This window comes from Thermobia domestica, chromosome 16 (genome assembly GCF_964235325.1).
Source record: "Thermobia domestica chromosome 16, izTheDome1.hap1.1, whole genome shotgun sequence".
In the NCBI taxonomy this organism is placed as follows: Eukaryota; Metazoa; Arthropoda; class Insecta; order Zygentoma; family Lepismatidae; genus Thermobia; species Thermobia domestica.
This window is the reverse complement of record NC_137469.1, coordinates 108,237,366-108,251,293: the sequence shown is the minus strand read 5'-3', so window position 1 is coordinate 108,251,293 and position 13,928 is coordinate 108,237,366. Positions and strand designations below refer to the sequence as shown.

General features: G+C 35.5%; 1 protein-coding gene across 1 annotated transcript in view; it reads right to left on the bottom strand.

The window, feature by feature from the left end:
• Nucleotides 1-362: 362 nt before the first annotated feature.
• Nucleotides 363-13,928, bottom strand: part of LOC145673319 (histone acetyltransferase KAT6B-like) — a 130,426-nt gene continuing 116,860 nt past the window's right edge. Inside the window, exons 5-6 of the mRNA XM_081742915.1 lie at nt 11,831-12,006; nt 363-1,389 (exon numbers count right to left, since the gene is read on the bottom strand). Coding sequence (XP_081599041.1) covers nt 1,246-1,389; nt 11,831-12,006 — 320 coding nt within the window. The 3' untranslated portion in view covers nt 363-1,245. The remainder of the gene's footprint in view (nt 1,390-11,830; nt 12,007-13,928) is intronic.

The window sequence follows — 13,928 nt, the reverse complement described above, 5'->3', positions numbered from 1 at the left end:
TTTTCCTACAAAATGGTTCTGGAAAATAGGGATCTTCTTCAGCAGCGAGGATCTTCAAAGAATATTACTAATAAAGTAGGTGTCATTTAGTTTGATACAATACATGCTTGATTAGTAATAATGATAGTTAGAGGTGATTAATAGTGCTTATACGTGTTTAAACTAACGGTCTAATAACATGAAAGAAGTTCAAATGTATGTCCTCAAATATAAATACTGCTGGTTTCTGGGCTTGCTTTCAGTTTAATCTGGTTATTTAGCTCTTTTTGCTACAACTTCTAAATCATTTTCGCAGTGTAAAAGAACTTACACCAATAGGTAACAAACAGACTGTTGTAAGAATTATTAAAAAAACATTTAAATAACAAAAAACATGCTTTATTTACAAAGCAAGAAGAAAAATTAAGTAGAATACTTAAGATTTCATCATAAAAAAGGTGGATTGGCAGTGTTCACACATATAATATAAATAATAATAATACTAACAGTGATGCATTATTATTGTTTCAGTAAATATTAGTAATTTTAATTGTTTTCAATGTACGTTTTAAGCACCAATGTTTTAGCAGAAAACGAAAGCTGGAGATCTGGTAAACAATAACTGTTTTTGTATTTAGCAAGTGACAGAAATTTTTTACACAGTAATAAGAAAACACAACACTCACGTTCTCTAAAATATCGGAATAACATAACATACCAACACCACCGTTTTCTTTTTTTCCCCTACTCCAATTTTGTATTTCTCAAATTCACTTCTGTATTTTCAAACAGAAATTTAATATATTTCCTGTTCCACGTTCTCTTCACATGTTCTGACTAGACAATGTTTCTTTTACCTATTCATTACATGAATTCAATTGAGCACACAATAACTTAACGAACAAATTGAAACGACCTTAACACGCCACAATGAATTTAAATTCAACATATACATATATATTATAGAAATACCTATCTATTAACAAATATTTTTCAACATAGAGACGTACTTTACCATGTCAGTACGAGAATAACAAGCAATTTACACAATAAATATAATAACTACACATGTATTTTAATTTAAATCCTCTCGGAGTCGGAAGCTCAGTTTATTATTTTTTTTCTTTCTTCAAAAATAAATGCATTTAATTTTGAACACTCAAATTAACGGAGAAAGTACTTCTTAGACTGTAAATATGTGTATTAGTAAACACAAATGCTGAGCAACATGTCAAGGGAACAAAACTGTAAATAACAGAAAACAGTTCAGCTCCAGAGTTCTACTTCTTGCTGTCGTGTTTGAAGTCTTTTAACGTGGCTGTAGATCTTGAGAGCTGGTCCTAATTTTAGATTTAAGCCAGTAAGGACGTCACTTCTCTTCATGAGCAGAAGCGATTTTCCATCTATTTCCTGTTAAAAAAAAGCATTGGTAAGTATACTCATATAAGAGCAGGAACACTGACAAACTCAAATAACCAGGTTACGCTACGCAACAAATAATTGTTTATATAACTTTCTTAGTGTTTACTGAACGAAATGATCACGAAAACAACCTTAGATTTTTTCAAAGTTAATTTGTAAAAATGATTCATTCATAAACGCCTAGATCACACTTAGAACTTATTTATATATACAGCTGAGAACATGAAATTTATATAGCTGTATATAGCTGAGAACATGAAATTTAGGCAGAAAAAAACTACTCTTGTTACGAAGGCAAAGGAAGAGAAAGATTTTTTAAATATGTTTATCCTTAGGTAGGTATTATTATTATTTTCCAAGGATAGATTTTCTTACGAATCCCTGAAGTCAGGGAGATTAAATTCGCCACATAAACTCATCATTCAAGATAACTGAAATGAAATTTTGAGTTTTACGTACCACGGTATGCCGGTTAGGCTAAAGGAGACAATGATGATAAGAAATGAGTGAAATGGTGGAATGAAGAAAGTGGGAGGAAACGGGAGAACCTCGAGGAAACCCATGCAAACGATGTTTGTCCACCACAAAGTTTACTTGGCGCAAGCTGGGATCGAACCAGGGATCCCAAACACCAGAGGTGAACACTCTACCACTGAGCACCGCGGCCCCTTTAAAGATAACTGAATACGTGAATTAGTGTTTTCAAAAATTCCGCTTTTAAAGACAATTTCTACAATATTCAATTTCCGGTTTTAAATGCATTAAACCTCATTCTTTCTCTGTGAGCAGTTCTACAGTATTTTAATATATATTTTCGGGATTTTCAATTATTTAAAAAGGCCTGCTATTTCTGACATTTCAAGCCACTACTGAAGAAACTTAATTATCGATAGTACAAGTGGGACATCTGTGGAGACTTTAGTGTGTTGGGTTTTTTCTAGAACTTCACGATGGATACTAAAGATTCCGTGCTACTTCTACCACTGGGACAGAAGGGCGGACGATCAGTTTACATCAGAAGAGAGTGTCCAACATAGTTCTGGGCGCAGCACACTACATTATTCATGAATCCCTCGTAGTAAGAGAGATTCTGTTACCAGCACTTCATCCGTATAAAATTGGATTTGTTAACCCTTTCAGACCTGATTTTTTGTTTACTCTCCGGTGTTATTGTTATTTTGAATTATTATTCTTTATGACTTAACAAATGAAATACAACCGTCAATTCGTTTGTGGATGTCATATTTAGAGAATTATGGACGAAACATTTTGGGTGCATTAGGGTTGAAATACGTATGTAAAATAAAAATGGGATTAATCGAACACATCATTGTGATCTATATAGTTTAGAAACTCAAAATACATCACTAAAACAAAAGGAGAATTTATTGCAAATAGCTTGTTTCGCCAAGAATAAAACAGCCTACGTGGCTGAACTTTGTCCATTGTGATAGCCCCTGCAAGTAGTCTACAAGAAATGTGCATTGCTTCCTGACAACAGATTAAAACACCACAGAAATAGTGGAAAGTGATTTAGAAAAGTTCAAAGAATTCTGACATAAAAACCCAGCCATTTAGAATCCTCCAGAGTAATTATATTAAGCTTAAAACTTAATGTACACAAATGTGACCACCAGGTCTGAAAGGGTTAAGCCATAAGATAAATATTTTCATAGTTATCCAAAGGAACAGTAAAAATGATGCTTGTATTGGAACATAGATTCGTGTAATGCTACAATCGAAAGAACTTGAAGACTCAATGAGTTCTGATGGACGAAAACTTTGGCAAGAGTTTACAATGGTAGTGTAAGGATTATGGGAAAGAAAAAAAAAAAGGGAAAATTACACAAACGTAGAACTGCTTACGAACTATATTACTTTCTTAGCAGTGAATCAAGTGAACACACTGAGCATGTAAAAGAAGTACATAAGGTAATACAGAGTTACGGTGTATTTGGATATAGAATGTGTCAAAATGCACTTGTTGTGTTCCCATATTGACTCTTCACCCAAATCTGGGAAACGTAAACGAGAAACGAGGCAATATCTTTCGCCAGGATATTTAACCTAAGGAAGAAAAACACCGGTAACTCTCGGGTAGAAATATGATGTAGCATTATATAGGAAAATTACAATACTTGTTATGTGAAGAGGGGCTGTTTCACAAAATGAATGATGAAATAAAAAGTTCTCAGGTACTGAATGACGGTACTGTATTCAAAATTCACTACTTTCAATATTCCTATGTTCATTCTAATCATTGCATAATGTTTTGTATATTAAGTACATTATATCTATGTATAGTTAGTTCGGCATTGACTTACGACAGACTTCGGTTACAACTGCTTATTCGTAAGTCGGGCATATGGTAGGTTGCCACATATAGTTTGATTAATCATCTGGCGCTGTTAACAATTAGTTGTTGTTTGTTGATTTTAATTATTTGTTTCTAAAATCACATTGTAAACATTCCAAAAATAATAATATTATGTGCTTACTGCTATTATTTCATTTAATATTATTATACGTCCTTGAATAACCGTCTAACCTAACCATTACAACAGTTCGTAAATGCGGGTGGTGAAAGTCGACGACCAACTACATTACGCTAAGAAACTGCTATTAGCATCTATCAGGTTGTCAAAAAAAGTATTGAACCTTTTGCACACGAGATGATGATAGTGTCCTAAATCTAAGAGTATAAGATCCCAGCGGGCCAGGCTTAACGTCATCTGACAGTTAAAGCTAGTAAGTGTGTAAAAAAAGTTGGAATACCTTAATTAGACGTAAAATATTACGCTGTGAAAATGAGTACACTTTCTGCAAAACTGTCACAATTCACAGTGGATAGTGACCTAGAAATCAAGTAGGTATACCGTAGAATGGGGTGATACCGATCAATATTTGAACTTTTTTGCGGGAAAACCAAAAAAATATTGAATCACAATATTAAAAAATACATATTAGTTTCTTATGTTGTTTCTCTAGCAGATGCTAAAAGATGACGTGTGGTATTACGTTACAGCATGAGATATTAAATACGAATTATTGATCAGTATCACCCCGCACAGTGAGGTGATTCCGATCACTGATGTATTGCTGCGGATGATCGGTATAAGACTGAGCGAGAGGTCATACAGAGCATGAAGAAACATTTCAAACGTATCTTATCTGTAAATGTCAGAGTACAGAACACACTAAAAAAAATAGAGACGTACACTGGTGGTAAAAAGAACGTTCACTGTCACAGTTATTCCACACCTTGAACATCGAGACATAGAATTCGACATCTCACCGACACACCTATCTTTCAGTTGCAATCGTGACTATCTGGAGAAGATCAGTCAAGTACATCAGGAATATCAGGGAACACAAATATAACCTGCTTTTTTCCACATTTTTTACGAAGAAACTTTACCTCTTATCTATTGAACTCAAGGACTTGTGTCGCTTGTCCAATAAAGTAACGTGTGTCGGTTTTGCTCACAGGGTATTTTACACGCCATTTAGCATTTAATAGCCCTTTAACAAGATCCTCCTCCTCAGTGAGAACTGTTTGACCACCATATTTCTCGCTGTACTTATTTTTAGCGTTGTCACAAAACGTTATATATGGGACCTTATACTTTTCTGCTGCCTTTCGAATACTAATTTCTACCCTTCTATACCTCTCCCATTTTTTTTCTCAAGTTGGTTTACATTCCAATTACGCCGAGCATGTAGACCAACTGGTTTCAAACACTTTTTCGGCATGATCGGTTTCACCCCTAAAACTTGGCATAAGTTTGTAAAGCAACCCACCATCACTACACCAGTTTTGATACTGTTATGCAAACTTAACGCGAAACAAGTTGTTTTACCTTGCTACGATATAGTGTTCTACCAAAAGCTATAAACTGTAAGGTAATTTTAACTTATTAATGTATATTAAAAAATTTTTAAATTAAAAATAAAAGAAATAAACAGACTGAGGTTTTGTAAACGTACTTTTAAGAAAGTGAAATTTAAAAATAAAAGTAAAAATGTTAAAACACAAAAATAAAATTAGGAACTGATGTAGGTGAAAAGCTAAAAGCAAGGTATATAAACTAAAAAATGGTAAATAAGGGGTTAGTTATTTGATAGGTGGTTTGTTAGTTAAAATAACATATTCAATTAACAACAAATCTCTGTATTTTAAAAGTTACGAAACAAAACTGCGTACTGTAGTCACACCAATATAACGCAAAAACAGGGTTCCGCAATAACTACGTTTTTACCATTAAACAAATTTGCATTATACACACAATTGCATGCGTCATGTTCTCACTTTCTATACTCACAGATCTCGTGTCTAATCACCCTTCTTCTCATGATATCTTTCCTACGCTCGACTTGAAACGATAGCTGACAGCACTCTCTCAATGCCAGTACGTGCAAATGATTGGTTTCACCCCGCATGATCGGTATCACCCCGTTCTACCGTACTAGATCTTTCTAGGCAAAAATGGCAAGGGAAAATACGGCAGGTGGAAAATATGACAGGGTAAAAATGTAAAATTGATGATGTGAAACTATAAATAGACAATAAATAGGAGAATATTTGTGTGAGAAATCTGTGGAGAGAATTTGTGAGACTCCTTTGGTCATTTCATTTTTGTGTAGAAATGGTCATCTCTTTTCGTAGACACCCATTCAGGTTCGTGAACCAAACTCTGTGTTGATGTATGTGACCACTACGCTGGTTTTGTAATCTACACAGTCAGCACATCACAGTTTAACATGGTGTTTGCAATTGTCTCTCACGAGACAATCACTGCAATCACAAACGGGAATTTCAGTGCTTTTTGCGCAGAAGTTCTCCAGTCTGTAGCTGTATCTCTAATATGCTTAGCTGAATTTGGTGCACGCACGTTTGCCCAGCGTTGCTTAAATTTCGGCTTTCACAATACACAACTCAATGTAAATTAACATAATACTCCATTGACATCTATTCACAACAGTTGATAGGGAATCAATCATTCCTGGCTGTTCGCTATGTGATGATTTGTCACGGTATATTAAGCTTATTAACCCACTGCTCAAGTCGGCTATATCTATGTCTCTACATTAGTAACAGCTGTCAGTAAAGGTTGGATGTTTAACATGATTTTTTGATCTATCTATAACAAGATGATAGAAAAGCAAGGTCTGAGTTCATTAATCTATCATACGAATTCAGTACTGGGTCTTAGAAAGCGCTTTTTTTTTTTTTTTTTTATCTGCAGTACTTAACTTTTAAATTATGGGACATAACGACACGAAAATTTTGTAATCTAGATTATTTTGTTTCAAAAAGAACAAATCTGTCATTCATCTGTACAAAATAGATATCGGTGACGCAGAATTAATCACATAAATATTGAATGCAGTGAAACCTGGACGATCTAAGTAGGTGGTATACAAAGATAAACATAATACACACACCACCACATATAGAGGGGTGAAAATAACTACCTATTAAAAAGTGCTAACAATTTTCTAAAAATCATAGCATTTGCTTTAAATAAAATATTGTGATCATTTACGGTGATAGAATCGTACTGCTAATCTCCGTTCTCATTTGAAAGTAGTAAGAGCAGTCCAGATTACCCAAAGCCTGACATTATGCGATCGTGCTTAGATCGCATGCTGTTATAAAGTGCAAGTGCAAGTCGACAGATGGTGGCGCAGTGGTCACAGACATCATGGTTTAGTTGATACCAAAACCATCAAGAAGTGCCATTCCATTTCGTAAGTACAGGAAGCTGTGTGGAAGATACCCGCAGAAACGGTCGTCCTTCAACATTCCGAAAGGAGAAGAACGTAAAAAACTGGTGGAGAAAGTTGATATTTATGTAGAATTTTAACATTTGTGCTTATGTGAACTTTTTAAACACTGTAGTAAAACTGTACTATTCTACTGTGCAATGTAAAACTTGTTTCATTAAAATCAATTAATTAGTACTAAATTTATTAAATATTTATAATAGGGAGTTGATTTTCAGTCATTCTGTAGTTATACACAGACTACATGAATTTTCAATAACTTTGCAACAAGTCGATTTTTTAATGTATTGAATATGTAATTCTTGGCATAATACAGAAATCGGTGTTCCGATTGGAAAATTCATTCAGAAGTTATTAACAAAGGAACATGTAGTAGAGGGTACACACACATCATTTATGCTGGGACTGTATCAATAAAGGAATGCCAAGTTTTCTATGTCAAAACGTCCCCCTTCGTACTTCATCATTAGTTCCGTATTCAACCTAGCTAATTTACTCTATTCTTCCCTCATCCATATTTTTGAAAGTTTCTAATTGCCTTACTTTGCTTTCGCATAATGTCCATACTTCTCCCCCCCCCACCTCTTCCAAACACTCCATATGAAATATTCTAGGAGTCTTATCCTTAACTTTTTATTCAAAGATACACAAAATACCGACTTCCGTCCGTTTGTCATTCCTATCCTTGCTTTTATTTCACGTTTTTACTAATTATACTACCTAGGTACTGGGAATTAGTTACCTGTTCAAGCTTATCCCTCTTATTTCTAAATTTATAACAAATCACTCCTTTTCAAATTCCCAACGTTTATTTTCATCCCAAATTCTTGGTAGCCTTCCTTAAAAGTTTTCAGGCATCATATTAATTTTCTGTTCAGATTTCGCAACAGATGCGGCATTATTTGCAAACCATATATACCTAATTCTTGAATAATTAATACTTTTTGACCAGAGTATAAACTTATTTATTGAAATTACAATAAGGCGTAACAATTTCAGCAACTTAAATCTTCATCAGACGTTACCTAAAAGAAATATCTTCATAATATTAAATTGTTATTGTTACATAATTCTAATTGTTACCTAATTCTTCTACTTCCGACCGAAATACAATTTTTCCTGTGCAGATCCTTTTTCATTGTCTCTTCTAACGTAAACATGTATTAACTAACGCTGTTAATGAGAAAGAACATTCCTGCTGAACTTTCCTTCCAATTGTACTCTTCTGAGCCATTTATTTCCCAAACTACACTTGTTCATATATAGGTTTGTTATGGTTTTGGGTCCTTCCATTCCAATACAACCTCCTTCTAGTTGATTCTGTCAAAAGCCTTTTCAATCACGAATTTAAAAATGTGTGGAAAACCATTAATATGAGAAACCAGACAGTTTTCTGCTGACAGAAAAATTAAGTGCAATCGAAATGCGAAGTGTTGCCAAGACATTTGCAACGATTCCAGTGCTTTTGTGAGTGAATCTAGCCTCTCGGGTACCCCCTCTTTAAGTTGTTCCAAATCGAGTAATAAAAAACTGTGCCAAAAGCAAAGTAAAAAGTCAGTTCAACGAGAAAAGCAAAAATTTCCGTGTAGAATTTGTTCCGAAGTGGGTAGCTGGGCTGCAGAATGCCCAATGAAACTCTATTCAGACAATAATCATGGAAAATCGTACAAAAAGAAAACAAGTGGAACTAATGAAGATGTATTTAGTATAAGTGCAAGTAATACAAACGAATATACAGGTACATTCGGTATTGTGACAGTAATTGCTACTAGGCAATATTTCGAGAACCACACAAGAGTTTTCGGCTCCAGTACAAGTGAATGTTGCTAATAAATCAGTGATGTTAGCATACGAAAAAAAAAAAAAAAAAAAAAAAAATCAAGTACAAATGTATTACAATAAACACTGGCATGATGCCATCACAAACGATGTGTGGTACGTTCCTGATGTAGACAAATATTTGTTTTCGGTCAGGAAAGCTACTCAGAATAACATATATGTTACTTTTAACAAATCTGGTGCAATTTTCAAGAGAGATGGTGTTGTGTGTGCCATCGCAAAACTTCATTGTGAAATGTATGTAATATGCGTTCTATAAAACCTGAAACTCCATTAGAAGAATGTGTAGTAAGAGCCAGTAACACTTTACAAGTGTGCCACGAAAGCTTAGGTCACCAAAATAAGCTTCACGTGAAGGATGTTTTACGGCGAGTGAGCATTAATAACGTGAAGGAAGAAGACGAAGTATTTTGTGATGGGTGTGCAATTGCAAATGCTCATCGCCTCCCGTTCAAATCGCGTACGATAAGAAGCACGATCGCTGAACAAACAAATGCTGATGTGAATGGACCCACGTCAGTAAAATCAATCAGTGGAGCTAATTACTATGTGCGCTTTAAGGACGACTACAGCAAGTTTCGGAAAGTGTTCCTTTTAGAAAGCAAAAGAACGAAGCAGCAGACTGTTTAAACCAGTTCTTAAATGAAACTGAAGCAGCAGGACACAAAGTTAAGTTTCTTATGACAGATGGTGGTACTAAATTCACGTATGCAAAGGTGAAAAACATTCTAGTCAATCGTGGAATCATAGCGCGAGTAACTCCCCCGTATACCCCGGAGAAGAACGGCAGCGCGAAACTGAAAACCGTACTATCGTCGAAGCAGCTCGCTCGATGTTAAATCCGAGTGGTTTGCCAACAGGACTGTGGCAAAAGGCCGGAACATTATAATACTGCCGTGTATATACTAGACCAAACCGTAAAAGCTTCTGAAAATGCTAAAACACCGTTTGAACTTTATCACTTGTCGTGAGTTCAACAATATCGAACACTTGCAAATTTTTGGAACAGAATGCTATGTGCATGTACCCAAATAACTATGAAAGAAGTTCGACAATAAGAGTGTACCGGGACATTTAGTCGGTTATGTCAACGACAAAGATGGTTACCGGGTGTGGATACCTTCGAAAGGAACAGTTGTAGGAAATAACACACGTGATGCGATATTGAAACCAAAACGCACGTGTAATGTTTTGCAAGAAGGGGTAAAAATTACACAAGGTAATGTCGAGATCAAACCGTGCAGCGTCAAATTAGAACTTCCAGTGCTTTAACGCCAGGTTGAAGAACAGGAAACAGATCTTACTGACGAAGAAGCTGAAAGAAGAGATGAAACTGAAACAACGCCTCGTAGCAGTGAACGTAATAAAAGGACTTCAGTGTGGCTAAGCAGCGGAGAATATGTGTATGCAGAACAAACACAGAAGGCTCTTTTTAAATACCCACAACTTACGCTGAGGCAATGAAGTCTGAACAAAGCGAAAAGTGGTTAGTCGCAATGAACGAAGAACTCGAGTCACAAAGGGAAAACAGAGCATGGGAACTTGTACAGCGACCGGGGTATTCCGTGTTAAAACTGCAAGTGATGGAAATGAACATTATAAAGCCCGTCTAGTTGCAAAGGGATGTGAACAAAAGGCCGGTGTCGACTATAATGAAATTTTTAATCTGGTAGCAAGGTACGAAACAGTGCGAGTCTTGCTTACTGTGCCAGCTCAGAAACAACTCAAAATGCAACAGTTTGATGTCAAAACTGCATTTTTGTACGGTGAACTTTCGGGAGAAGTGTGCATGGAACAATCCGAAGGCTTCGAAGATGGAAGTAACAGAGTGTGTCACTTGAAGTGTAGCTTATATGGATTGAAGCAGGCCCCTTCGTTTTTGGAACAATCGACTTGTAAACTTTATGAAGTTCGGATTCAAGAACAGCCAAGCTGATCCGTATGTGTTTTTAGAAAAAAGAAGAGCAATTTTCTGTACGTATCAGTGTATGTCGACGATGGACTTATTCTACGAACAAATAAAACGGAAATTGAAGAATTTCTTGGTCAGCTTAAAGAAGAATTCAAGATTACAGCAAGTGATTTAGATACGTTTCTGGGAATGCAAATCAAAAGATGGAAGACGGATCTATTTTCGTCAGTCAATCAAGGGGTAGGTCCCACAGTTTTGGAGCTATGGACCTTTAAAGTTAATTTTTTTCATGTTTTCGGCAGGCTATAACTCCGAAAGAAAGCATTTGTGCACCAAGATTGGTTTATACTTTTTGTCTTATCTTGGTGTCAGGAATCACCTCCCAAACGTTGTCGGTGTTGTTTTGAAACACCCTGTATTGTAAAGGGGTTTCCGATATTTGATTTAAAAAAAATAGTGTAAATACCAATTACTAGTCAAAATATAAATATGAACGCGAACGATTGACTTTCTAACGTAAGATAAAAGATCATCTTTTATGTCAACAAGAACTTAGCCTGAGTACCTATGACTTGGACTACAACGAGTAAATTACTTCTATATGCACTTTGTAATGAAGAGTACAAGTACCTGGTATTAACCTAACCATATAACCAATTTATTTTTATTTTATTTTGGATTTGGTATTTATATTATCCTCTGTAGATAAGTAAACATTATCTTTATAACATCTTTGAGTGTATGTAAGATTCCTTTGTGTATATTCATATGTAATTTCTCTGTGTACTTTGTGCAATTATTAATTGTTAGGTTAGGTTGTAGACCAGCCTACGGCTGAACCTTGCTTCATGTATAGGCAGTTTTAATTCAAGTCAATTGAAATATATTTACCTGATCTTTAAATACTAAAGATTGCTCCTTGAAGCCTTGTTCCTGGAAATACATCTGTACATCATCTGAAGTCCAGTTCGATGCATCTGGAACACCATCATCTATATCCCCGGCAAGATTAGTATCGGACACAGGAGACTCGCGAGGAGTAGGTAGACCACCAATGCCGTTAACACCTAGTCAACATAAATCAACAATTGTAGAAAAATATCACATTTATAAACATTTAAAGTTAAAACATGTTTGAAATTATCGTTATTTACTTCTGAATGCCTACACAATACCTAAATTTTGTTTTAATATTAAAATCTCCGTAAGTCAGAGATCCGGTTATATTACGCAAAGCTGTTCGTTGTCCAGACCCGAAATAATATGTTTAAAGTTTTCAAAATCTAACGAAAATCAAAGAATAATCTTACAAAATATTAACATAATTGTTGTAGTTCTTACAAACTGCTATTGTCAAAAATAATGTATTTTCAAGATGCTTTCCAACATTGTAAATGAAGATACTCGAAAAAGCACCCAAAGTAATTTTAAACTAACTACTAAGTGTTAACTCTGCAAGAGTAAAATACTTGAAAATTATATATATAAAATTGAAAATCACTATGTTTGTGACTCTAAATCTCCTGAACCGCCCGACCGATCTCGATCAAATTTGTAACATGGATGAGGTTCGAGGCTGGGCTGGTTTTAGGCTATTCACTTTCATGGTAGAACTAACGGGAGGGGGTGGGGGTATAAAAAATAAATAAAACTTAATAACTCCTGAACCAGTCGACCGATCTTGGTCAAATTTTCAACATAGATGAGGTTCAGACCTGGGATCGTTTTTATGATTTAAATTTGACGAAGCAACGTAGGGGAGGAGAAGGAGGGGGAAATATATAAAAATCAATTTATATAAGACTGAAAGTGACTATTTTTGTAACTTAATAACTCTTGAACTATACGACCGATCTCAATCAAATTTTCAAGATATCTGAGGTTCGAATCTGGAAACATTTTTGTAATTTTACTTTAATGGTAGATCCTAGGGGAGGGGAGGGGGACGTATAAATAAAAAAAAATAATAAAACCTAATAACTTTTGAATCACCCAATCAATCTCGATCAAATTTTCAACATATATGAGGGTCGGACCTTGGGTGTTTCCTGTCGTTTCACTTTGACGAGCCAACCTAGGGGAGGGGGAGGTCTGAGATATATATGTAAAAAAAGTTAAAATTAAAATTACTGCTTTGTGACTTCATCACTCTTGAACCATCCGACCGATCTCAATCAAATTTTCAACGTACATCAATTTAGGGGCAGGGATTGCTTTAGGCTATTCACTTTGACGATGCAACGTAGAGTTGGGGTAGGGAAATTTAAAAATGATCAAAAATGACCGATATTAGTGTTGAATCTATAGTTTTCGGGGTCGATGAGAGAAACAGTGACGCTTCTGATGCTGTTTCAATCCAAGTTCAGCCCTGATGGTTGGGAAGGGGGAGGGGAATAAACATTTAAAAATGATCAAAAATGATTAATATTAGTGTCGAATCCATAGTTTCAGAGGTAGCTGAGATTAACAGTGACCATTCTGATGCCGTGTGCTGCCGCACGGTCGAGGGGAAGGGGAGCTGTGTATACCTAAGGGGAGGGGGAGAGAAATTTAAAAATGATCAAAAATAACCAATAGTGTTGAATCCATTGTTTTGGGGGTCGATGAGAGACACAATGACACTTCTGATGGTGTTTCAATCCAAGTTCAGCCCTGATAATTGGGGAGGGAGAGGGTAAACGTAGGGGAGGGAGATAAACATTTTAACATGATCGAAAATGACATATTAATGTCGAATCCATAGTTTTAGAAGTAGCTGAGATTAACAATGACATTTTGATGCCGTGTGCCGCAGCATGGAAGAGGGGAGGGTAGCTATATATAATATGATCGAAAATGGCCAGTCGAATTTATAGTTTTCTGGGTCACTTAGATGAACAGTGCTACTTTCGATCCCGTTTAAATTCAAATTCAACCCCGCAACTTGGGGAAGGGGGAGGAAGAGATATTTAAAAATGACCGATATTAGTGCTGAATCCACATTTTTTGG